Below are 27130 nucleotides of genomic sequence, written 5' to 3' on the forward strand. Positions count from 1 at the left end.
CAGTTTAGATTTAATTACTGTATATGAAACATATGTGAAAAGCATGGAGGTATGTGTAAGTCTAATTCACGCCAATTCAAGCACATTTCAGATCACCAGGGCTACTAGGAATAACATAGGCATTAGGGTGCATCAAATTTACATGGTGAAATTTTAATTCCAAAATATCAATTTGGCTGGCATTGCATTTTGTTCCTATTCATATACAAATGACTTTTGCAAAGTTTTGTGGAAATCCATTGAGATTTAGGGGTACCAACTAACACATGAACTTCTGTAAAATATCGAAAAATGCGCAATTTTTAGTCTATTTTCCAAAAGGTTGACCCAGAAAGGTAAAATAAGGTTACATTTTACACAGAAACATGTTCTATAGGGTAACTCAAGCAACATTAGTGTGTCTGTCCTTTGGGAAACTTTGGGAATTTCTTAGAATTGACCTTTCTAGATTCTTCATTTACAACAGCTTATAGACAAATGAATGGAGTACAATGGGACATCCTCGCATGGCCTGTGAACCTTCCTTGTGGGTTGGATCCACATCAACATTTTAGTGTTTCTAGGTTGGCTAGCCTGTATCAAGTTTGTCTAAAATCTGTTTTATATGTTGTGTAATTCTGGTCAGAACACCTAATGGAAATCACGGACAGACATGTTAGATCCAAAACAAAATGTTTTGGGCGCCATGTTGGAATGGATGATGCTTCACATTTTTCTGTGTCATCTAATTGACTTTATTGTTACCATAGATATAATATACAAGAGATAGCTGGTGTTCCATTCAGCCCCACTCATAGTTTTGGTCCCGAGTCATCTGTGAAACTTACATGGATGCTTCTCCAAAGCCTGTTCATTAAAAGGGCAAAAAGGCCCTGAAAAGGCTTCCACTTTTTAGTGCTGATGTACAAAAACCAGCATGGTTAAAAATATGTCGCCCAGCGTTGTCACATGGATCATAGGGAGTTATAGAAAAAATATAAATCTTTGCTAGGCTTTTAAGCTGTTCTAGGGAGGTCTGAAGTCCCAAACAGAATCCTGTTTACCACCCCTGGGCACCAGAGGGTGGTACTACAGCAATGTCAGCTCCATGAGGACTATAGAGAAGGGCTTTCCTCGCCCATTGAATTGTGAGACACTTAAAAGGACAATAGAAATAGAAACCCTAGTGGAAAATCCATCCATCCATTTTCTTCCACTTTATCCGGAGCCGGGACGTGGAGTCAAAAGACAGAGAAGAAATGCCCAGACTCCCCGATCCACCCAGACCTCCTCCAGCTGTTCTGGGGGGACCCCAAGGTGACACCAGGCCAGCTCAGAGACATAGTCCCTCGAGCGTGTCCTGGGTCTGGGCCTCCTCCCAATAGGACTCCCACCCTGCGAAACTCAACTGGGCCGCCTGTATCCGCGATCTTGTCCTTTCGGTCATTACCCAGATCTCATGACCATATGAGGGTGGGAACCTAGATCGATCGGTAAATCGAGAGCTCAGCTCCCTCTTCACCACAACAGTCCGATACAGCGACCACATCACTGCTGAAGCACCTTTTCATGGCCATGGATTTGGAGGTGCTGATCCGGCCACTTCACACTCAGCTGCCCAGAGCACGCTGAAGGTCCTGATTTTGAGGTTCCCAAAACGGACACCCTCCGCTTGGCAAGCGTGCATCGCAAGATCTGACTGCTTAACGCCAGTGATGATGCCATCCTCACTGGTGATGCTAGGGCCCAGAACAAAGACCAGGCTGCGACTGCTAGTCTGGCTTGGACCACTTGGTGAGGGCAGCATCTTAGCTGGATCCTGGGGCTTTGCTTGTTTGGGGCAGCCTGTAAGGAGCAGTGGGCAACTGCGGTGCCACCATGTGGAGCCAGGCTGATGGTCAGAATCACTTGGCTGAAGGATTCACCTATTATACATGTTCTTAGTGGTAGGGGAAACCGGAGTACCCGGAGGAAACCTATGCAGACATGGAGAGGGAGAACATGCAAACTCCACACAGAAAGGCCCCATATGGGTGGGAATCGAACCCAAGACCTTCTAGCTGTGAAGCACGGACGCTAATCACTGTACTACCGTGCCGCCCGTTTGTTGTGTTGTAGAGTGCCTGAGAATGAAAATGATACAAGGAAAATATAGGATTGGGTATCTTAGCATACCTAATATCACTATGATGTATTATGCATAAGCCTCAAATCTAAGCTCTACAAAGTCCAATTCATCATAACAATGAGAATCTACAACAACATCACTATCAGAGTAACAGCTACATTGCTACACTCAATAAATATGAGACCTCAATACTCTGAACATGATATTTTCTCTAAATTACTGTTGATGATAAGCGTGATAGCTTTGCTAACATATTTATGTCCGGGTTCGATTCCCAACAAGGGACTGTGTGGAGGTTGCATGTTCTTCCCGTGTTTGCACAGGTTTCCTTCGGGTACTCCAGTTTTCCCTACCACTAAAAATGGAGGATGGGTCAAATGCAGAGAACAAATTTCTCTACAGACATTAATAAAGGGAACTTAGCGTAACTTAACTCATCTAGCTAACTGTTGCTAGCAAGCTAACCTTAGATGTAGTGAGCACGAAATACCTCTAAATATGACAACATTTCACTAAAATAATTTCAATATACAAAGAAACAACTGCAGATATTGTAATTATATGTAATAAGAGTACACATACCAAACACAAACTTATAAATACCTTATAAATTACCTCAGAGCTCTATGGTGACCGGTTCGCACCATTGCCCCTTTATCCACAGAAACACATGTGAGTTGGCACCCCTAAACCTTAATGTACTGGAAATATATTTTGCATGTGTTGTTAAAACATATATTGGAACACTTTTGGCACCCAGCCATATCAAAATTCAAAAAAAAGATTTTTTGATGCACCCTAATAGGCATGTATATTTTAACTGAAGCATTCCAATTTTACACATCAGGGACGACGCAGACAGACCACGACTGTAAGAGTCTTCATACGTTTTGTAGCGACAAAGGGCGTTTGCGACAGCCCTACACTAAAAAATCACTCCCACAACTTATGGGGAGATCACAGGCACGTCACATAGAAAGGAACGGAGGCGGAACACATGGCAGAGGGGTATTAGTCAAGCTACTAACTGTGAAATGGTCTTGAGGCAGTCATTCAGCTCACGTTAAGGTTGCGCTGAAGAGGACATGGCGCCTGAACAAAAGCAGGAAAAGGAACAGGACAGTGAAGAGCAGGGATACCAGGGCTGGCACTAGAGAGGTACTGATTGGTGCTTTGATGTGCACAATTCGCCTGCCATTTCCGCTGAGCTGGGACCAGAACTCTTGTGACAGGTGTGCAGTTACGGGGCTGTGTTATTCTCCCCCAAAAAACAAAACTCACAAAGCACTCCATCACACGCCTGTTTCAACGGTAGGGAAGTAAGTGAATTCCTATTTATACCTCTTCTTTTTTGTGCCGGAGGAGACAAAGGCAGTCAAGAGGAGAAGGGAAAATAGCTCAATAGACAGTATAATGTTGGATTGGTTCATTTGTTTTGACACTGAAGACCATTTTTCGGATTATTTAATTGACAAATGCCATGATAAACAAACATTTTGGATACAAAACTAAATGTTACCATATTTTCCAACAAAAGGACTGAACAATTCAGGACGACTATTTCAGTGAATATTGCCCTTTTATTTGGATTTTTGTGTTCATGAGCAACAAATGCAATCACGTGGGCACACACGTTCAGCTGACAAGGACCAATTGACCAATTGCCTCTTCAATTTGAAAATTGTGTTATGTGATAATGCAATAAAATCTCAAATGCAGTGAATTGTTTTGCCCTTCTGAACATGGGCTTATAATAGCACCTAAGGGACTTTTTTTTTTTTCTCGTATGGTAAGGGTAAAGGTATGGTGCTTTTTATTATACTGAACACACAAGCTGAAAAAGAAAAAAACTACGTTCTGAGTTTAACTTGACTTTCTCTTTAGAAGAGCTGAGAATGTATAGGTTGACGTGGTTTTTGAAAGAAAGAAAATGAAAATATGCTATGAGGTTGATTTGATGTCGACATTGGTTCTGAGATTGTTGTGGACCTTCGAAGAGCGAGGGTCCAGCATGCTCCTCTAACAATCAACGATGCTGCAGTGGAGAGGGTGACCAGTACTAAGTTCCTGGGTGTGCACATCACAGAGAAGCTCTCCTAGACCATGCACACTAGATCACTGGTCAAGAAAAGCAATCAGGCTCTCTCTGGCTCTTCTCAACTTGCGGAAAAAGTCCCAGCCTCCGTTATGATCAACTTCTACAGAGGGACTATAGAGAGCATCCTGACCAGCTCCATCACTGTGTGGCACGGCGTCAGCACTGCCTCCTGTCAAAGGAGCCTCTAGCGCATTGTGAGAGCAGCAAAGAAGATCTGCGGAGCCCCTCTCCCCTCTATTAAGGACATGTATTCGACCTGCAAAGCCATCAAAATCGCTAGGGACCCTTCGCACCCATCACACAGTCTCTTCAAGGTTATGCCTTCAGGGAGGAGACTGCGGAATCTACGGGTCAGTTCCAGTCGACTGAGGAACAGTTTCGTACACAGGGCCTTCGGGAAGCTGAACTCCCTGCCCTCCCTCCCACCCCTCTTCCCCTTCCCCCCACTCCACAATCAAGGATGAGAGAAACATAATTTCAAACCATTCACATGGTTTGACAAATAAAAAAATCTTGAATCTTGAAACTCTTCTTCTCTAATAGACTGAAAATTAGAAAGACTGAGTTACTTAAAGGCTCTTACACGAGCAAGTGTGAATAAAAAAAAAAAATCATAATAACGGAAGAAATGGAAATTTGATGTCAAAAAATGCTTGACTTTTCATAACGCAAAACTCAATCATTAACTACACAAAGGTGCTTTCAAAGATTGGCAAGGAGATAAACAAAGGCAGAAAGCATAGACGTGTGTTTACTCTGAGACACAAAAGCATCAGCTTTAGTTGAATCAAGACTTGAGCGAGCAGCCACCTCGGGGAAAACAACTATAGTTATCCTCCTGTCTGCCGCGAGACTTCAATCACCATCTATTTAATCAAAGCTTGTTCAAACGGGCATTTTCCATTGTCTGGTTGCACAGGTTGTCTCAGAGTCGATGTCTCCCCTTCTATTCAGAGCCAGTCTAATGTCTCCAGCCTCTTCACTCAACAGGATGTGGCACTTATCATCAGGACAATGACCCAGCCAGTTGTAGCAGTGTGTAGCAGCAAGACCGTGCCAGTGCAAAGCAAGAAACGGGGTCAATTGGGCTGGGATGAAAAAGCCAAGGAGACTAAATTACATGCCTGGACACAATGCAGGCCTGGCTGACCACAGTGTTCCCCTGGTCACTTAGAAAGCAAATGGTGCAATGAGGCCAAGTCAGAGAGTCCTTCCTCTATTGAATAGCCTCTGTTCTTGTGGCAATTGGAGCAGCAAGTGGACAGGCAATTCGCAGGGGGGGAAATAAGGATGTACGACTGCTGACATGTGGTGCAGAATGCTAATAAACAATCTTGTATGTCAGCGGCGATCAGCTAACACTTGCTACACGGATTGCATAAAAATCAGATAATTGGCACATTTAATGGCTTAATGAACAACCTCTTGCACCTCCAAAAGAAAAAAAGCGTCTTCTAATTGGATAACACGCGGGAACATTTCAAGCGTTGATTCAGTGTGGTTCTTTAGCATTTAATGGATAGAAGAAAAGTTTACAAATCAAGGGGAAAAAGTTAGATTATGATGATAAATTGTTTGTTTTTTGGCTTTTTAGATTGAAACTGGTTAATGAAACTTGTAATCATGTGTCGCAAACACTAACTAGTCTCCAGTCATTTTATATGGCTGCATAAAAAGTAGCTGCAGCGGCTTTTGACTTTATTTGTTTCACTACAAGCCAGATGGGTGGGATGTTTGTGTTTTCCTGGCATGGCACCGTAAAATGAATGGAAAATGTGCACAAAGAAATGAAAGAATATAACAAAAGCTCAACCACAACAAACGCATTCGGCAAAAAACATTTCAAGTCGACTGGAGAAATCTTCAGAGCAAAATGCATTTTTCAAAAAAATATCTGTAGAAACTGTTATGTTTCATTTTTCTCTCTCCGATGACCCGTCTGTGCTTTTACATTTGTGCATGCAGGGCTGCGTATCGGGCTGTTCTTTCATTTGACGTCTTAATAGTTCATCGCTTGTAGCCATGTAGGGAATGTTAAATAAAGCTCTGATGTGTAATTTGTCGCTCCACAAATATTCGAGCTCTTGGCCTACCCTGGGAGTTAATGCAACAGATTTGTCATACACAAGCCAGCACAGCTAGAGGAGGAGGAAAAAACACCTATTCAATCTGAATTTCAATCTCATAGGGCTCTATGCAAATGCATGCAAGCTGATGCCTTCGCTCTCTCCCACTGCCAGAGCAAACAGCACACTGCGCTTGTGTTGTGTAAGGAGAGGCCCGCTCTGAGGCAGGCAAAAGACAGGCAAATGAGAGGAAAACAAGGCAGCTCTTACAATCCAGGAATATAGTCAACATCTAAAACCACACTAAATGCAGATACTTGTAGCAAGTAAATAAGCTCAAATCCATTGTGATCATTCGAGAACCCCCCCTCCCCCCCTTACTTCTTACTTCCTCTGTGTCTCATTGCTGTGCCCTTCAGCATAATGGGGATACGCTGGCTCTCTGGGGCTTTTTATGGAATTGATGGTTAATCAGATGCTTACATAGAAAATCACCATTGAGGACAATCCTCCCTGACAAACAAAGAGAAAGCTCTTAAGTTAATAAATAGGCTGTGAGACAGAGGAAGAGAGGGGCTACAATCCTATCTCGAAATGGCAGCACATATGAAAATCTCCTTTCATCCCAATAATCTGTGTGAAGTCATGTGTGCTCAAATTCATGTCATGTACACTGCCAAAGTAAATTGCAGTAAATCATAATAAGAATAATGGCTTACACTTGTATTGTGCTTTACAAGCCTGTGTTACCATGTTACAAAGCGCCACACTGTCATTCAAAATTGTACTATACTTTTGATATTCAGATTGCTGAGCCAGTTCTTTAAACTTGTAGCTACCTTAAACAGTAACACACTCCCAAGATAACCATGAGTTGATTGGAACAGAAGGTAGTCCACAGCCGGGCTCTGGCCTGAATGCAGCGGGTGGCTCTAAATGCACTTGACTGTGCACACTGGTGCTACAGAGGTTGGCATAGAGCTGTTAGCCTGATGTTGGTGCATGACTGGGACAGCCAAGCTCGACCACACTGCCAGCCTTGGCCTTGGCAATAGACACTGGCCTGGAGGCTGCACTGTTGAACAAGTTTCTGGCACCAGCTAAGCTAAAAAGAAAGAAACAAAAGACAACAAAACAACTAGTGAAAGAAACAACACATTTTTATGCAGATGCTCTGGCAGGTAGACATCAGTATCTGCTGAACAGTCTTTAGTAAATAAAGCATTATCATGGTGAACCGGAAAGGCAGACCATGCCTTGTCAACATGTGTATTATACATCACCCAAGTTGATAAGCTGCATGGAAAACAATTATCTATACCCAGAGCATAAAACCAAGGCTTGTATAGTTATATCCATTTGGCATAAGCCTGAGGAGGGCATCTCTACATAGGTGTAATGTAAGGTCACAGGTCATTGGAGAAAACATCCATTCAGTGTGGGTGCCTGTAGCAGTAATACACTCTCATACTCAGGCAGGTGTTCATGGTCTGACCCCTCAGAGGTCACACTGAAGGGGAAAGGTCAATATCAAGTCAATTTTCAGAACTCTGTAACAACCCTGGTCCCTGATACACGATTTCACAAACCGCCATCTAGTACATTTCTCTGCAACTTGAACTCTTATCTCTTAATCTTTAGTTTACTGGGACAACAATGCCTCAGGTGTTTGAGCGGGTCTTGTATCTGAAAGTATTTGAATCCTGGCGGCCACAGGTACGGACTGTTATTGTGGGCTTAAGCAAATTATTGCTATATTGGACTTATTGTATTTCTTTCTTATCTGGTGATGTATGTGTATGCTGAAACTCCTCTTGACATCCTCCTGCTTCTGAGGGGAGGGGATGGAGAGGGTGCTCTGAGTGTGTCAAACAGGTAGAGGAATACATGAAAGAATCGATATCTGTTGATATATATGAGCTATTTATGAGCTTGACAAACATCAAAGTCAATGCCACGCGCTACCAGTCTGAACTGTGGCGACACTGGTACAGTTGTCTGCTCTAAATGTTGTTGTGTGTTTGTTTGGTTTTTTTGTTTTTTTAACTGGACCTCGAGTCTGCAATAAAGGTTGATGATGATGATGATGATAATGATGATGATGATGATGAGGATGATGATATAGTATATATCTGGTTTCTAAGCATTGATTAGTATCGGAGAATCAATTTTATGGACAACCAGCCAACAATAACAAGATTGGGGCAAGTTGGCCTTGCAAAAAAATACTTCTAGTCTACAGTAGCATGATGTTCCAATGTAACATACTACTTATTACTACTCAACAGGCTTTACCTGCGTTGACTTCCAGCAGCCTTCTCTTCTTCAGCTGCCTCTCCTGTTTCTCACGTTCGGCTTTCTCCTTGGCGGCTCGTGCCCTCTTCTGCTTCTCCTCAAATTCCTTCTGTCGCAAGTTCTCTTTCAGGGCTTGCTGTGTTGTGGGGCGAGAGGAAAGATAGTAAAGCAAAGACACAAACAGAAGAAAAAGAAAACATGACACATTGCTAATGGAGGTTAATTGCACAAGTCTGTCAAAGTCATTGGCAAATGTCAAACTCTATGGATGTCGACATCTGGTGTTTTCCAAGCTGGGAAATGTGTCTCTATTGTTAGCTTTGAAAATTAGTTGATAACAGAGACATTATGCACAACTATTAATCATGGAGTTTGTAGTTAGCCTGCAAATGAATACAAAACTAGAGGCATGATTCGAATACTGTGTCCTTTAATTTTAAAATTGTCTCTTGAAATTAGTTTTGGATTTTTGGAAACGTGACAAAACTACTTCCTGAAGATGGTGCATGTGTGAAATAGACTTAAAGTCAAACAAAAAAATAACCAAAAAATGATCTAATTGTAATGCGGAAACCTTAACCTCTTACCACCCGCCTAAACCAAATGCCCTCTTTAACTATAGGTCTGTGTAACACCTCATTTGAAAGCTAAGACCCACAAAATTTATATTTTTCCTCATGTTGTTGCTGTGTTGTGTCACCTTTTTTGTCACATTTTTGGTTGAGTTTTTCTCACATTTATTATACATTTTTGGTCACTTGTTGGTTGACTTTTTGTCACATCTTTGTTGAATTTTTGTCACTTTTTGGTTGATTTTTTTGTCACTGTTTCAAATTTTTGTCACATTTTTGTTGAGTTTTTGTCAAATGTTTGTTGAGTTTTTGTCACATTTTGGTTGAGTTTTTGTCCCATTTTTTTTTTTGCATTTTTGGTCACTTGTTGGTTGAGTTTTTGTCAAATATTTGTTCAGTTTTTGTCATTTTTTTGTTGCGTTTACATCCTTGTTTTCTTATTTTTTGTGGCTGTTTTGGTGCTTTTCCCCAAGACGCTTTTTGATTAGAGTAAAGCCAAACTGGAGAAAATGGGTTCCGTTCAGGTGGGAGTTAAGAGGTTAATTTGCTTGTCTTTGCAAAAACTCACATCGCCATACCCAGCAGCCCTGGTTGTGAAGCTTGCATATCCCTCTCTATTTTGTGCTGATGCAAGTTGTGTTTTTCATATATTATTTTACTAGATTTACAACAGCTTACATGTATAGATGGCCGTCGACAGATTTCCATTTGTCTACATTGTTGTAAAATGTAATTTGACTTCAATGATAAAGAAAGAGTAGTCGAGGCTTGTCATAAAAAAAGATTGCGGTCAGCTTCAATCAAATTTACAATCACTCATCATTGCATGCATTGTTTTTCCACAGAGGCTGAATGTGTGGGCAGGGAGTGATATGTATCTACTGTATGACAAACCATGTGAGAGTGGCTCTATAATCTTTGCACCAAAATGCTGTTAAGCCCATACAATTGTGTCGACTGCTCAATAACAGCGGCCAGACAGACGGCATGTGATTTAATAGAGTGTTTACGTGACTGACATCAGGATCAATAGACACACACAGGACAAAATGCATCCATCAGACAAACAACTCCTCCTCCATATCAGCTAAACTCCTGTGGTAGACGAGGCAATTACAGTAATTTTGAGTCATTTTCTACTAGCTTGTAAAATGCAATGACAAAATGTGACATTTTACGAAATAATGAGCATTAAATATAGGGCAGAGTCAGGCTGAACAACTTGGTGTCATAAACAACTAAATAAAAGTATAGCGATACGCACAAATAGCACTATTTCCTGATATCCTGTCCTGCAAGACCAATTTTGAAAGAATTATTTTGTAGCCAATTCATTTCTGGATGAAAAATTTTCAACAACTTTCCCCTAAACCAGATTTGACCAGCTTTATGTTGTCACAAAAAAAAACCAGCCATTCCTTACATATTTACTTTAACAATAAACAAATTTCAATGTCTAAGTTATCTAGTCCACCTGACCAACATCCCATACACTGCACTTCTGTTTTGGCTCAGGACAATGTAGCAGATGATTTCAAAGCAAGTTATAGCTATGCACAGCACAGGGAAAGTCTTCCGGGGCAAAATGACATCTTATTTAAAACTGGGCTCTTAACTGCTGGCAGGCTCCCAGGAAAAACAATGATAAGTCAATAACCAGTCAATAGTACAAGCACGGCCATTTAAGCAAGAATCACTGTGAAGGTACAAAGAATTAGAGCAGAAAAGCCACACCCTCATGCTTGTAGAAATAAACACAACTGTCACACTAAATTACAGTGCCAATGTGCATTCCCCCGTTATATTTATATATATATATTCTATATTCCCCCAATCTACGATTTTAAAATAATTAACCCACCCCAATGGACACATAATTGATATTAAAACATAGGACTAAAAAGCTCACAGACTTGTGAGAAATAAAATCATAATCTGCGACTGTTATAATATAGGGCAAAACACATAGTGAAAGGGATGCTTGAAACATCGCCAAATTATTGTTATCGCAATTTCAGGTGACCCAATTCCTGAATTTTACACATATTTTGCAAACACGCTTAAAGGGGGGGTATTATGCAAAATCAACTTTTTCAAGCTTTACATCATGTTATTACGTCATTCCCTCATTAAAAACATGCCTGAAGTGTTGCCTTGGCACATTCTCATATTTTTGAGTAATCTGTAAAAACTCTGATGGCAGCCATTTTAGGGATAGCTTTGCCTGAGTCCTCCTAGGAACGCCCCCACCTCCTGGAGACGCCTCCGACCTTTCGTCACCAGCCGAGTAACCAATCACTGCTCCTCAGCAGAACCCCCTCCCCACTGATGCCACAGACAGCGTGTGGAGGGGGCGTGTCGGAAAGGGTAAGAGGTTCTTAAAGAGACAGAGGACTATTTCAAGACATTCACTACAGCCATTTTGAGAGAGCAATTTTATACAAGGCAGTTATTCTAATTTACTGCATTTACAGACCCACAGAAGGTTTCGTCATCATTGTAGTGTGCTCTAGACTGGTGCTATGTGATTGAAAAAAAAACATAATACCCCCTCTTTAAAGCAGTACTAAGTAACTCATGCCCCTAGAGGCCATAAGCGCCACAGCAGGTGTCGCAGCATGTTGCATTTTTTTACTCATTAATTGTCCGTGAGAGTAAATACTACGCTGACAGAAAAGACAAAGGGAGAGAGGGACATAGTACATCCAATTAAAAAATGGAGATCTATTTTTTTTTCACCCGAACTTGGCTGTAAATACTGTTTAAGTAGCGCTAGCCCGCAGGTAGCTTTGCCTGTTAGCTTCTTCTTCGTGATTCCATTAGTGTGTATTGGTGGGTCCGACAGTTGCAATTGTGGTCTTCTGGCCAGAGACACCAGGGGGAGATGAAAGGATTTATTAAGGCAAAACAAGTTACTTAGTACTGCTCAAAAACAAAACACATGGTGACTTAAAAAATACAACGGTATAGTTTTAGTTACACATTTTCCAGGTTCTTTTTTTTTCCATTTTAGCCTTGATTTGGTCCTGCTTTACTATTAAGTTGTTTGGGCATTTTAAAAGACTTCATACTAAATCAGGACCAAGTTTGATTTTTTTGTGCATATTTAATGGAACAGAGCTGAAACCATTACACAATAATTATATACTGTGATCACAATTTTAGTCATCGAATATCGCAGTGTTTTCTCATATTGAACAAGAGTAACTTCATTATTAAAACTTGTTGAGAGGTAGAAGTGGTCTCTTTGTTTTTATTTAACCCTTATTTATCCAGGAGGAGTGGGTCTCAAAAACGTGAAGTGTCATTGATTTTGTGATGTGACGAAGCATCCATTTAGTGTAATGTGGAGCTGCAGCGGGGAGCGGCTGGGTTTGTGTGCCGGGAAGTGTGGCGTTGCCTAGTCTCAGAGGAAATTGCCCTACGCTCTCCTTCATCACTGCAGGTCTGCTTCCCTCCTCCTCCTCTCCTGGATGTCCGCCATTAGACACGCTCAATTGGATTCCTGTCAGATGTGCGGCCTTGCCCTGGGTCTCCTTCCTACGGGTGACTGAGCACGCTCCATGTGTGCGTGTGTGTGTGTGTGTGTGCCTGTGCGGGTCCTTGTGCATGAAACGGCTAAGCGGCTCTCCCTTATAAAAACTGTCAACATCAAATCGCATAGACACACGGGCAAAAACCAGCACAAACACACATCGAACGAAGCATGGCGAGATTCACTCCTCGAGACAGCGCGCACCGATTAGCATGGGCCTTGGCACAGCCGGCTAAATGCTGACACAGATTTGACCCAAAGGTTGTCTTGTGGAGATTTACTGTGTGCCTGTGTTGACTGACCTAGCCTTGGCTTCTTCCTGGATATGTCTGTACACTTCGATGGGACCATTTGGACGAATTGCTGAGGGTGTAAGCCGCTTACACCTTGACCTACCACAGGGGAGTAAATAACTACCAAGGGAGGTTTGACCGTATAAAGCTAGTCTTTTCCACACTTGGCCTCTCCACCTTTCACTAGCACGATCATTAACTGTTTGGGGCTTTGGAAACAATGCTTTGCACAGGACAAAAACGTGTTTCCAAAGGTTTTAAGAGAATTTAGGAATTGTATAATGTAATGAAATCATTGTGTTCAGGCATATCGGTGCATGTCTAGACTGAAGGTGAGTTGGAACTTTCTTGAAACACCAAGGAAAGAAAAAATTGAAGACTCAAAGAAAAATATTAAGCCGCAAAATGAACATGCTTCCGCTTCAGCTGCCTGCAGGCTGCCGGTGGAGGGGGGCTTTTTGGTTGACTGAATGTTTACTTGTCTGTCAGGAAAGACTTTATTGCTTGAGATTCTTCAGAGTCAGTCCCGTGTGATATGCTGCAGAGGGAAGACAGGGCTAGCATGCATGTTAGTACTCGTCAAATTAACAACAATAAAAATAGCTTGGATTTCTAAAAACTATAAAAAACAAAAAAAAGATGAAAAATAGTTTGGGGGCAGGGGAAAAGTGTTACTTCTCCCTACTCCCATTCAAGCAAATCTCTATCTATGAACAGTAAATGTATGTGTGATGAGTTTTACATTTATGCTGTTGCTCGAAATAAACAAAATGACAATTGATCAAAAGCAACTGATAATGAGGAAGCAACACAGTCCACTCTGAAGGAAAACAAATTTAAGGCATACTTTTGAGAGCGATATAAGTAAAGTATAACGCAATTGCTATCAACTCCATTTAAGTGAGGGTGGTAAATGTTAATTGGGGGGCAGGGCAGAAACGTCAGTGGACTAATTAGGTGCCATTATCTGTATCGCCCAGTGGCCTGTGCCACTAATCTCTGATTAAACACAGTTGGCCTCCACAGCCGCACTCTCTGGTATTGTTCAGCTGTGCATTGACTACAGCAGGACTCTCCATTCGTAGTGAAGCAATAATAAAAGCACAGCATCTATTCTGCTGCGGAATCTATTGTGCACACCTTTATTTTGTAATCTACTTTCTATACTCATCATTTTAAATTGCTACAATATACACATTAATGATGTGTAACAATAATCAGGAATGAGCACAACATTTTAAAAGTGCTGCCATTTTAAATACAGTACAACCTGCACGTGAAACTACAGTACATTGCACTTCCAAACTCACTCACTCCCTCACTCCCACTCTTGTATACTCACAGTAAACATTGCGCGGAAGTTGCTCAGATCTGTGAACAGTTCCTCCACAGAGGTTTTCTTCGGGTCGACAGCGAAGTACTGCAGCAGATTTTGATAGAGCGTCTCCATGTTGCTGTGCATGATCACCAGCTTGGCATACTGCTCCCGCGCAACTGTGCTGAAGCTGTGAAGTCAGTGTCAAGGGCAACATCCGTCACATAAGACCCGACTCTGTTGTATTTTTCATGCATTATGATAAATCCTACTTCTTGCCTAGAGGAGGTGAAACTTGAGAAACCTCCCGTCAGTGTTGTACAGTGATGTTAGCATTGGGAGACCTGATAATATAAGTGGGGTTAGTGCTTCACTGTGCAAGCTGCCATGCCCCCTGCAGTCTACAGCATCTGTGAAGCACATCTGGCTCCTGGCAAATGGAGTTTGCTTTTTCATAATTTCTTTGCATTACACATTGTAAATATAAAATAAAAGGAAAAATATTGATCTAGCAAAAAATGCAGAAATGTTACTTATTGTACAACCTTAAATTTACAGATTTTAGTCATGTACATATAAATAGAAAAACGTCTGCTTTTCATGCATGTTCACTACAGAAATCAAGCATCTACTCATTTAAACTGTTTAGTATTGGAGAACTCCAAGAACAAAACAGCTTGTATAGTGTCAATGACTAAGGGAATAACTTTAGCGGTTAAAAAAGAAGCACATAAACAGCCTCACTCACGTCGATTGTCCACCTTGATTATGGCACAATTGATCGGGCCAACTTAACGTCTGGTCTGAATTGTATGTGGCTGAGAATACAAATACCTATACCGCTGAGGATAGGCCATTCAATGCACTGTGCTCCAGATTAACTTGTCTCTCTGTCCATGTCACTCTGTTCATGCAATAGCAGCAACAGAGGGAGGCGGCACAAGTCAAGGCAGAGGGACAGGCAGGCTGATGTGTGTATCATAGTGGACAAAATCTCTTCTTTGTACTCCTCTCCTGACTTCTGTCGCTCAGACTGGTACTCGCTGTATCTCGCACTCTAAATGTATTTTTTTCTTCTTCCAATTTTAGTTCTATTTTTTAATAGAAATTTAATGTTTGCGAGACATTCAAAGAAGGGAATCTGCTGTACTGCCTGACTGTATTGCACATCACAGCACACACCGAGGACAATTCTTGCAATGCTGATGTGAACCCAACATAGAGTTAACACTCAGCAGCAAATCAAGAGAGATATTAGGGAAAAGTATATAGTTGGTATTAAAAGAGTATAATTTTCATCAGAAAAAAAAAAAGGGGGAAATGTGAAGTCAAGTTGTGGATTGACAGTCACATTTTATGCCCGTTTTGATTTTTTTTTTTTAAGTTTGCATTTGACAGACGGTCATATGTTCTTCCTTTCACTTTGTATTTTGGTTTTTAAAATGTTTACTTAATGTTTTAATTATAACTTGGACATTTTTTATGGCGAACCAGCTGCAGTGGAAAATTGCAAGACACCTGTCAAATCCATTCTCAGTGAACCTTTCAGTGTTGCAACTTTTCAGCTAACTACAACAGCAGAAGACTTCAGTGGCACAGCCCCAAGGCAATTGATCAAAACTACATGAAGGCAGGGCCAAGAGGCTATAGGCACAGGCTGTTTTATTGAGCACAAAACTTTGCTGGGATGCACCTTGGCTAAAGCTCAGCTGTGAGTGATGGACGAAGTCAAGTTGATGCAAGAATTATGCAACGTGTAAAAAAAAAAAAGTGGACAGAAGGTATTATTAGCATTTAGAGGTTGGTTTAGTGATAGCTAGGGTGCCTCCATCAGGTTTTTGAGCACGTCAGCCTTTGACTAGAGGCAAATGGTTTAAACAAGCAAATAACAGCATCCTGTGATGATAATAATGATAATAACAATAATACAAGTCTGCGTCATCGGCCCCTCCAACCACCACCAACCACTCACTGACTCCAGGCTGTTGTTCCCAAACAGTCTCCCATGCAAGTACCGACCAGGCTCTTCCCTGCTTAGCTTCTGAGATCTGACGGGATCAGGCAGAGCAATGGTGGTATGGCCTATTTACAGTATAATAAAAATAGTATAGGTGTTACAAAAGCTTTGTTGTTGTTTTAAAGCAAGCTCAAAAAGTACTACATGCTTGAGGTAGGTAGTTTTTGTTTTTTTCTAGTTGATACTACTAGTTGATTTTGAGTTGTTATGCATACATTTCTCACATATTGCTGCCAAACACAATACGCAACATAATGAATGGGCGGTTGTGTGCACGCTGAAAGGATATTGTCATTTTGGTGAAGAACATATCGTTGGGGTCATCAGGGGAGGATAAAGTCTCCAGGTCTCTCTCCAGTTGTAGCAGCTGCTGCTCCATCTGCCTTAGGCTCTTCTCCAGATTCTCTGCAGACACTGACACACACCCACACATAAGCACAGACATGGCACATTCAGAAAAGTAAAAAAAATAATGTCAGGGAAAAAAAAAAAAACAAGACAGCCAAAGCACAAGTCAATTGCATACTCAATCAAATGCATTGTTATTTTGAGGCTGCTGCAGAGGAAAACATTTTGACAACAAGGAGCAGAAATTATAGTGGAATGTGGCACACTTACGCATACTTATTATAGGTGTTCACAAGGTAGGAGGAAAAAAATCATCAATACAAAATATACCCAAAACATTTATTATATTTCTGTCTTTTTGCTTATAGCTGAGGCAGTAATTATAGTAATCCAATGACGGTGCTTCTGTTCTGGTGATAAGAAACTTTTAATTTTTATGATTTTATTTTGGCTTTGTGTACAATTTTAGGCCTAACAAACCATGTTCTCCCACACAGATAAAAATTCAAAGCAGCTTGCCATATTTTAGTCACGGTTGACACTTTGGTGTAGCCACAACATAAAGCTGAAATTACTGTGATTATACTGCACTCTACAAAAAGGCATAAGCTGCTTATTTTAAGTAGTTTCAAAACTTCCTCTGATCCAACATTATCCATTTCAAAGTGGAAGAAAGCTAGAATGTCAAGCCAAAGCTTCTAAATATATTAAAGGAACAAACTATAAGTGAAGTGAATATACATGATCACATTGTGAATGCTAAAACTGTGACAGTTTTTCTTTGCACTGTATGTCTATTAAGGTGTTAAAAAAGTGACTTGAAATAAATGTGATTTAATTCAACACTAGAAACTAGATATTTAAAACGCTAATTTGAATGCTCAATGTCTGTCACCTTTTTAAGCACCTCACAGAATGATCCATAATAAGTAGATACATTTTTAGCTTAGGTTTCTCATACTTTCTGACACTATACATGCAAAAAAAACAACTGTGAATGCAAACTACACAGACTTTATATAATTTGGCCAAATCAAACAGGATTCTACTCAGTCCCAATAACGCTGCATTTCTTGAGCACTTACTCTCCCCTAGTGATTGTAGCATTTACAGTATGTATGCTTGCATTTTGCAGTTTTTAATTTTAAACAAAAAGCTTGGGGATTTGATCAATACACACTTTCTAATTGATTTTATTGTCCACACGTCAACTTTCAACTTGACTTTAGAGTCATTAAGGTAAACACACGTTGCCAAAACAAAATCTTGCCACCAAAAAAGTAGTCACATAGTTTTGAATATGGCGCGCATTGCGTATCTCCAACACATCCTAACAAATATAAATCGTAGTTCTGAAAATGATGTCTCATGACGTCTTATCTTGGAATATGCCTGTGCCATCAGGAAAGATCTATTGGAATAACCTGATCATTCAGATTACTCCTAATGCTGAACCTGCTGTATATTGAATAGAGTGGAAGCTTATTTGATAGCGCTTTTCACGTGACACATGTCATCCAAAGCACTTCCCATACTGTAGTGTCTTCACTCATTCTACTCGGTGGTGGTAAGCTACGTATGTAGATTCAGTTTCCCCTGGGGCAGACTAACAGAAGCGATGTTGTGACTGCACACACCTGCGCCAACGGTCCCCTCTGGCCACCACCATTCATTCACGCACACACGCCATTCATCCCTATTGTACATGTTTATAGTAGAGGAAACCGGAGAAACCGGAGGAAACCTAAGCAGACTATAGGCATGACTAACTGCAGCAACAACAGATCATAGCCATGTCAGAATCCATGAGGAAACTTGAATCTCGGCAAAGCAGTGTTTATATCACACAATATGCCCATATATTCTTCCTAGGCCAAATCCATAATGTCATTACTATGTATAATCAGCTAATGTAGCTTTACACATCTTATCTAGGGCTGGGCAATTAATCGAATTTTAATCAAATCGATATTTTAATAAAGGTCGATCACGATAATCACATGGTGCATTTTAATCAAGGAGAATTGACCAGTCCTGTTGCATTATGGAAAAAAATATGGACAGCACAATACTGCAGCACCTGCCAGGTCAATCACAAGAAAACTTGGCCCAAACAAACAGGAAGCAACATGCGGCATGCAGCCAGAGGAGAGAACCCGGTGATTTTTCGTGTAAACTCAGCTACAAAGTTGTGCTAACTCGTCTATGGGCAAAACTAAAACGCGTCCGGAGCTGCCAGAGAACCAGGACGCGTGCACGGGGATAAGGAGTTTATATCTTTGAAGAGAAAAAACTATCGATCGCTATTTGGACCATGTGGATTTGTTTTGAGGCTGCAGCCGTGGATTAGCTGGACTTCTAACAGTGAGTTGTAAGTTTGATCGTCTTTTTTACTAATAAATGCGCTGTTTTCTCGTATTTCTTTATGTACATATTAAGTTGTTAGTGCTTCACTCCGTGATATCATGGCCTTTTAAGGCCCCGCAGTCAAACAAACAGGCGCATGCTGTCTGCTTCTGACATTCTTCAGACATTACAATTTTTTGCGTCTCCTTTGCAGATGCTTGTGTGTTGTTGTGAGGGGATGCTGTACTGTGACGCTAGTGTGTAGAGCTTGTTTTTGCTGATGAGTTAGCTGGAGTTTTCAGTTTTTGCAGCAGCTTCTGTTTACATGCTCGTCCAGGAAAGACCAAATTTATTGTTTTTTTTCTTTTAAACAAAAAAATTGAATCGAAAATCGAGATTGATCAACATGGGGAAAATAATCGTGATTATTATTTTTTCCATAATCGTTCAGCCCTAATCTGATCTGATGTTGTATGTTTTACCACAAGAACAAAAAAGGACTAGTTATTAGTCCTGCGAACACACCATCGCGATCGATAGATGGTAGTGCCACATGGTTCTGCCTTCAGCCTATACACACAAACACTTGGCTCAGGGACTGAGTCTGGGGACCCTTATCACAGAGCACGGACACCAAGCAGAGACTATTCATGGGTCACATTCACTTGTACGTGGTTTGTCTAAACCAGGGGTGTCAAACAGGCAAGATAATTTAATCCGACCTCTGCCTTGTAGTCTCTAGTTCAGGGGTCCTCAAACTACGGCCCGAGGGCCAAATCCGGCCAGCGAGATGATTTAATCCGGCCCCTCGTAGAGCACAAATCCCTGAGTATGTCAAAAAAAAAAGTAAGTATCTAGCCCATTCCTGTGCGGAGTTAGGATATTTTAACTAAATAACCAGTTTACTCATTCCAGCCACTAGGGGGCAATTTGAATAAATAAAAAATAATTCCACAGGTGTCCAGCAGAGGGCACCTACATAAGAGATCAGAATATAAACACATTATAGCCACGTGGTAAATGAAGCTTACCACCACAGAGTGTGGAGAGAATGAATAATGACGACAGTACTTTGAGAAACTTGTGACACAGGCTTGTAAAGCACAATACAAGTGTAAGAAGTTATTACTTTGCTCACATTACATAATGATGTTTTATTTGAAAATAAAAACAAATGGAAATTAAAACAAAGTGCGAAGACTTGATTACTATTTTTGCAAACCACTACAGTGAAACAAATATGAGCCTGAATCAAGTGTTGATCTTGTGGATATAGTAGTGGGGACGACTTGTGACACAGGCTTGTAAAGTGCAATACAAGTGTAAGCCATAGTTATTGATTAGGCTACAGTCAATTTGGGGCTGACAACTCCTTGCAACGGGACTTTTTGCTGGCGACACAAGATGAAGTGGGGAAGCTGCCGAGTGTTTATGGAGTTCCAATGAGGCTAAACAGGCGCAAGGACGCAATGCTCCTCAGTGCTGCTGCCTGGGTGTGTCCATTGGTTCACCGTTTCCTCGAAGGTTCGCAAGGTTGTGTGCTGCGCTGTTGTTAACTTTAGCGGGACATACAAAACTTGTTCATGCTCTCATATCATTGCGCTTTAAGTAAATGCATTGTTGGGTAATAGTCTGCTGTTTAAATTATGTTATGTTAGCTGTTTGACTGCCATTTATAGAGCAAACTTGTGCCTTGTTGTATCTGTAGTCACATGTCTGATGCTCTGAGCTTTAGGAATAAGACTTGTCTGTAATGTTAGTTCCGTGGGTATTTGTTGAAACTGTATGTGGTTACATACTTCTTTTTAGTCTGACAAGCAGCAGTACATGCACAGACTAAGTAGATCTGATACTTAAAAAAAATTACCCAACATGAACACACTGTGCAACAGCCCCACCTAGAGTTTACTTATCTAGCTGCCAATGCTCTCTCCACTCCCAAGGTATAGGTTTAGTAATTGGTTTAATTAATTAAACAGTATCAACAAACAGTCAGTAAATCTGCGATGCTTTGTCGCTGCTTCATTTTCATTGTACTCTGGTTTTAAAGTCATGTGAATATCCAAGAGACACAATCTGTTGAATGAGGTGTGGGCAGTGTGTGGGAGTGGAGCCGGGCCAGGCGGGCAGTCTGTTAATAGAAATGATTAAATTCCACTAGCAGCAAAAAAGGAGGAGTTGTTCAGTTTCACAGCTTACAATAAAAATAAAAATAAATGCTATCAGTGATGAGGCTCCCATGAGAGAGTAAGCATACGACAATGATCAAAGCTAGAGCAAAACTAAGAAGCATAAAAAATAGAGTACTGGATGTAAAGACTAAAGACTATTGATATGTGAAATAATATTAATTGTATAATAGTAATAAAATGTAGCAAAATGGGGTGACAGTGGCTCAAATTCAGTTGGTGGGCAGTTGACCATGAGCAAGACACTTCATTCAAATTGCCTGTGTGAATGTGGTGTGACTGAATGGAGGTTGTAAGGGTCAATGCTAGTCTACACCACAGCAGCTGTGGCTCCACTAGTAGACAACCATCGCCAAGAGTAAAGGGAATGAATGAACAGTGTAGCATTTTCAGCTTCTCTACATGTTTAAATGTGTACTGTGAAGTGAGAAAATGAAGAAACGTACAAATCTATTTGTACGTGCAAAATTTGTCCGACAAAATGTGCAAGTCAAATTGCTGGCACTTTGAGATAAATTACATGTCTAACTAAAATCACAGAAAATGCTGCACTTTTTTTTTTTTTTATTCATCCCATATTTTATAAAACATCAGACTCAATCCCTTGAGCATGAATCCAAACCAGGGCCTCTTCATGTTGTGCACATTGAGTGAGCTCAAAACATTTGGTATTGCTTGCAGTGTTTAATACACAGCGAGTGTAAATATACTAATGAAACTCTCACAATAGACAGTATTTTACTTGTATCCGCCGCTCTCTTTGGCCTTGGTTATCTGTCCGTCTGTTTAAGCAAGATTTTTTTTATGAGCAGCAGGGCCCGGACTGCACCAGTGGTCCAGAGCAGTTGAACAGAGATATAAGACATTTTCGCCGAAAAATAATGGGTACATTTGCAGAGGTCAAATCCCCCATTGACTTCCCTTTATTACTCGGCCTACCTGCTGGGCTACAAATGAGACTTACCGGAGCACACTGGTATGCATAGCACCTCGCAAACAGCCCGGCCCCGCAGTACACAGGGCTCCTCCATAGATCATGCCTGTGATGTATGGAAATTAAGTGAGTGAAAAAAAAGCCGATGTGCCTTTGGAGACCACAGCCTGACAGACAAGAGTGACTAGACTGATGGGGCAAGCAGCAGGGCCTACGAGTCGAAATGAGGAAAGCGCGGCACGCATATTTTACAAGCAGCGGCTGCGTTATAAAAGAAATATGAAGGTCACGGAAATGTCATTGCAGCTTTTGAATGTACATTTCTGTGTTTAATATGGCAACAAAACAAAAGCAGGCGTAGCGTGCATCACACTTTTTTCTGTAAACATCTCTTTATGGTCAGAAATGTGAAAACGCAGTACGACAAAATAAAATAATTTCCTTTCAAGGTCTCAGGGCACATTTTAATCTGTCATCTTCTATATCACGTACATTGCATCTATTTTACTATATTGAACGTCTTCCCAAAAAGTCATGTGTCAACTTAACCTTGGATAATGCATCTACAAATTTAAGCATGTCCTTCACAGTGGCAGTAAAATAGATCTTAGATGATAAAAAGCACAAAGTACCCCAATTCCCTGAAGTGATGTGTAATAGCTAGTAAGGTAATACATTTATTTGAAGACAATGAGGAGGAGGTGAGATAGGAAAAGTTTTGCTATAATACAAATAAGATTAATGATAGCCATTTACTAGGGATGCACATATACTTGTATCTGATAACTGTCCAAATAAGAAAAAAGGACTGGATCAGACATTGGTTCAGGATTAAGACAATAAATTGATGTATTAAAATCTTTAAGAACATTTCTTTCTTTCTAATACATTTGAGTCAGTTTTCTTGTATGTTAAATTTTTGTCTGGGCGATGTCCCCTTAATTGGCAGTTGATGATGTTTACAGTGAACCATCTTAATGGACGTTCATCTCTCATTCTAAGCATTTTTAACGACATTTACATAGCCTATAAACAGGCTACATATTATTTATGTTAGGAAAAATGTGAGATTACAGAATAAATGGATCTAAACTAAACATGATCTGAACAGAGTCATGGAACACGAATTTTGCAACAGAAATGTGTTAAAAGTTGTGCGTAAAAGTCTGAGAGGAGAACGACATCATCTGCTCCTCAATACCAAGGCTCTTATCACACTAATACAAATGTAAATCAGAGCTTGTTATTTTCATTTGCTCAATTTTAAAGTAATGTTTAAGAAACAGTGGGTGAACGGGAGAATATGTATGTAGCCGACGTTGTGGAAGCCGCTCCACGCGCCGCCCAGTCCGTGTGCTCATAGCCTCGAAGCTTACCTCCTGCACCGCGCCTTTTCTGTCCTCTCTCTCCGCTCTCGCTCCTTCGTGAGAATATCCAAACCCATGCGCGCTCAACTAGCTCCGATGTGATATCCATCGCATCATTTTAAAACTGTTTAGTTTCTGTACGAAGGAAAGCAAAGCCAACCATGCGGTGTCAAACTCTGAAGCTGCAGACAGAGAGAGCCCCGCGCATCAGAAATAGAGCAGCGTTGCGTCTATACTTTAATAATTAGGCTAACACATCATGGCTTCTGGCAGGCTACTTAAACTAGCGTGCATATTAGTTATAGTCGTGCTTTAATTTACAGTGCAATCCCTGCAAAGTTTGTAGGTTTACAAGGCCCACAGAAGATCAGTGCATGTTTCTGACAGGAAGGGGCATCACGATGGTGGCTCTCCATCATGAAGTTGCTCATCCATCATGATGGACGATGATATCTGATTTTTTGGCTAATATTTTAAGAATGTCTGGTCTATAATCCTGTGCATGAAGCGTCTAAACCTGTCAGTGTTGAACTGTGACAGAAGGGGCACTGTATATTTATGTTTAAAAGTTACTTTAGAGGAAACTTGTTTGAAAGACAAAAATCAGTAGATTCCTACGGCAACTCACTGCTGCCAGTGTGACTGAAACATTTTTGACTGCGCTTTCTCGTTCGAACGTATTGCCACCTCGTTCCAACGTAGATGACAACTCGTTCAACCGTAATACCAAGTCATTCTAACGAGTTGCCAATGTTGTTTGAACAAGTTGCCAAAAGGCCAGAGCGCCGCGGCACATCCTCTGACGCGTGTCCATTTCGACACAGGCGGCGCGTCAGGGCACTTAAGTTCAGAGGCTTTTCTCAAACCATGTGGTGCTTTAAACACGTAATTTATACATTTATCATTAATATAATAAGACACGTATGTCCGTGTTGCGAGAGAGAGAGAGAGAGAAAACGTGGCTCTCTTTTGCAGGTTAATAGGGGGCTGGTGAGTTTAACATGCTCCACCTGAGCCCTGATGATGGTTCTGTCTCCGCTGTTCGCGGTCTCCCTGTTTGTCACAGCAAAGACCCGTCTGTGCCTCTGCAGCAGGTCAAAAACGTAGGCCTATGTGTTTACCCCGCGGCACCGCGTCTGGATCACAGGAGGCGGCTCTTTTGCCGCACCGTCAAGCGTCTGCATTGGGCTTCACACGACTTTGGCAACTCGTTAGAACGACATTGGCAACACGCTAGAACGAGATGGTATTACGTTCTAACGACTTGGTATTACGTTCGAACGAGAAAGCGCAGTCAAAAATGTTTCACTCACACTGGCAGCTCAGAGTTTCCGTAGATTCCAAAACAAAAAATGGTAAGTCTCTATCTCTTATGGTTTCGAAATTATACACAAAGGTCTAAACCATAAAATACGCAACATAGGTGAACAAACGTGAAATTTCTCCTCTCCCCTGAGGCCTAGGAAGTTGTGGGAGGGCTAATTGTAAAGCCCAAACTGAGCCCTTTCCAGGGCAGAAAACACCATTACTTTTAGTTCCAGAGATAATCGGCTGATAAAAGGTAGCTATCGGCCGATCTCGAAAATAGCCAATATATCAGCCGAAATATAAGATGGACCCTTATCAGAGGATGTATTTTGTACATAATTCATTATTATCAGGCAAGGCCATCTCCCTAGTGAGAGTGCTGTCATGTATCTTCAATGGAAAACCTCTGATCTTTAAAGGGACTATAGGGAGTTTAAAAATGTTAAAATTTAGTATTTTCCTCCCCCTACATGTTCCAGCCATGTCCTAATGTGTAGAATGAGCCCAGACCTGTTCACCACAACTGCCTCTAAAATCCTGCACTGTCACTCAAAAAGGTGTCACTTCGGCCTGAATTGCCGTCATGCACGAGCTTAATATAGAAAGTGCAGTTACACATATGAGGTGGCAGTAGTGAGTATAAAATGGCCAACTTGCATCCTGCCCCTTTAAGGTGAAATTGCTGGAATTAAGAATTTCACAGTGAAGTGTGCAAGTCACTTGCCATCAAAAAGTAATTTCTTCTTATTTCAAGTGGAAAAACTATGTTCTCTCATTTTGAGTGGAATATGACTAGTTTGTTTTGGCAATTTATTCCCATAATCTACTTCAATCTACTTAGACTTATTTAAGATTTTTGCTTTTCCAACACTTAAGTAGTCAAAATAAAAAGTCGCTAGTTGTCCTCAATTCTGCCAGGGTTACCTCACCTATAGTGCTGTGCATCTGATAAGAAGTGGATATTAAGAGTAAGCAATAAAGATAAGATGAAGTGAATTTCTCCGTTGGGAGATCAATAAAGTCTTATCTTGATACATCAGCTCACAAGAAACACTCAGGAAATAGAAATAGACAGGAAAATGTCTAATCAAGCAATAGTAATAATAGTAAAATCAGTAGTTATTGTCATATAAGGTGAATTTGAACACAATATCACTGCTAACACTACTTCCGAGTGCTGTTTTGATGGTCAAATAATCTGCTTTGGGTTCAACAAATGGTCTAATTGTGCATCTTGTGGCCTTGTGAGACAGTGAAAAGGAGACAACTCAACAATGTTGGGGAATAAAATTGATATGCTGCTGGATATAACGACACATAATGAATGTATTGTAGGGCTGCTCGATTACAGAAAAAATAATAATCACGATTATTTTAGTAATAATTGAAATCACGATTATTCAAACGGTTATTTGTTGCCTTAAAAAAAAATCTTTATTTTATTCAGTCATTTTTATCATTATTTTAAAAAACAACTATGGACTACATTTTCTTTGGAGAATAAAAACATTTTATTTTTTATTTTTTTTAAATATGTTCACATTTCTAAACTAATCTTATAAGGGACACCTGCCCCCTGCTGGCCAGCCCTCACACCTGTCCAACAGAGCCGCGCGGCCTGATGACATCACACAGCGCTAATGTTTTATGTCAAACCAAAGCATGAGCCTCTAGCACAGGGGTGGCCAACCCGCGGCTCTCGAGCCGCATGCGGCTCTTGGCCAATCAGAGTGCGGCTCTTTGCATGATTGGAGATGTTTAATACAATGCGGCTCTTTGCAAAATAATTGGTAAATATTTCCCATAAACTGTAACAGTCTTTGACCAAAAATCCAACCATAGTCCTACAGACCCTGTTTCCATCTCTACACATGAATGAGAGTCCGTATCTCTCTCCTTTTCGAGGCGGCGCGTAAAATGAGCCCGTGCAGCCTCACTCAAAGCGGGATGTAGGTTAAACAACAGGCAGGCAGATCGTGGCACTAGGATTAGCTTCTGTGCTTTTCAGATTTCTGATCAGCTACTCTTTATTTGATGTAATATGGCCACATATTCACAGAAAAAGATCAAAATTAGGAAATGGAAAAAAGCGGAGCTCTTATGTAGCATATGATGCGAAGCGCGACATCGTAACGCGGAAATACGCAAAGTCATGACTTTTCTTTCACATGTGACAGTAACTGTAACAGATGCAACTTAAAACAGACTCTCAGATCCTCCAGAGGCTCCTGGTTAAAGTTCATGAACTTTATGCAGCCTAGAGTGCGTTCTCTGCACAGTCCAGTCAGGACGAAGCTGCAGGCACTGAGCGCACAGGCCAGGGGCGAATCAGAGAAGGGG

General features: G+C 40.9%; 1 protein-coding gene across 1 annotated transcript in view; it reads right to left on the reverse strand.

Annotated features, from left to right (window-relative positions):
- Positions 1–27130, reverse strand: part of LOC306962511 (protein diaphanous homolog 3-like) — a 168888-nt gene that overhangs the window by 67289 nt on the left and 74469 nt on the right. Inside the window, exons 24-26 of the mRNA XM_079555660.1 lie at positions 16575–16712; positions 14309–14460; positions 8567–8702 (exon numbers count right to left, since the gene is read on the reverse strand). Coding sequence (XP_079411786.1) covers positions 8567–8702; positions 14309–14460; positions 16575–16712 — 426 coding nt within the window. The remainder of the gene's footprint in view (positions 1–8566; positions 8703–14308; positions 14461–16574; positions 16713–27130) is intronic.

This window comes from Gobius niger (assembly GCF_951799975.1).
Source record: "Gobius niger genome assembly, chromosome: 4".
In the NCBI taxonomy this organism is placed as follows: domain Eukaryota; kingdom Metazoa; phylum Chordata; class Actinopteri; order Gobiiformes; family Gobiidae; genus Gobius; species Gobius niger.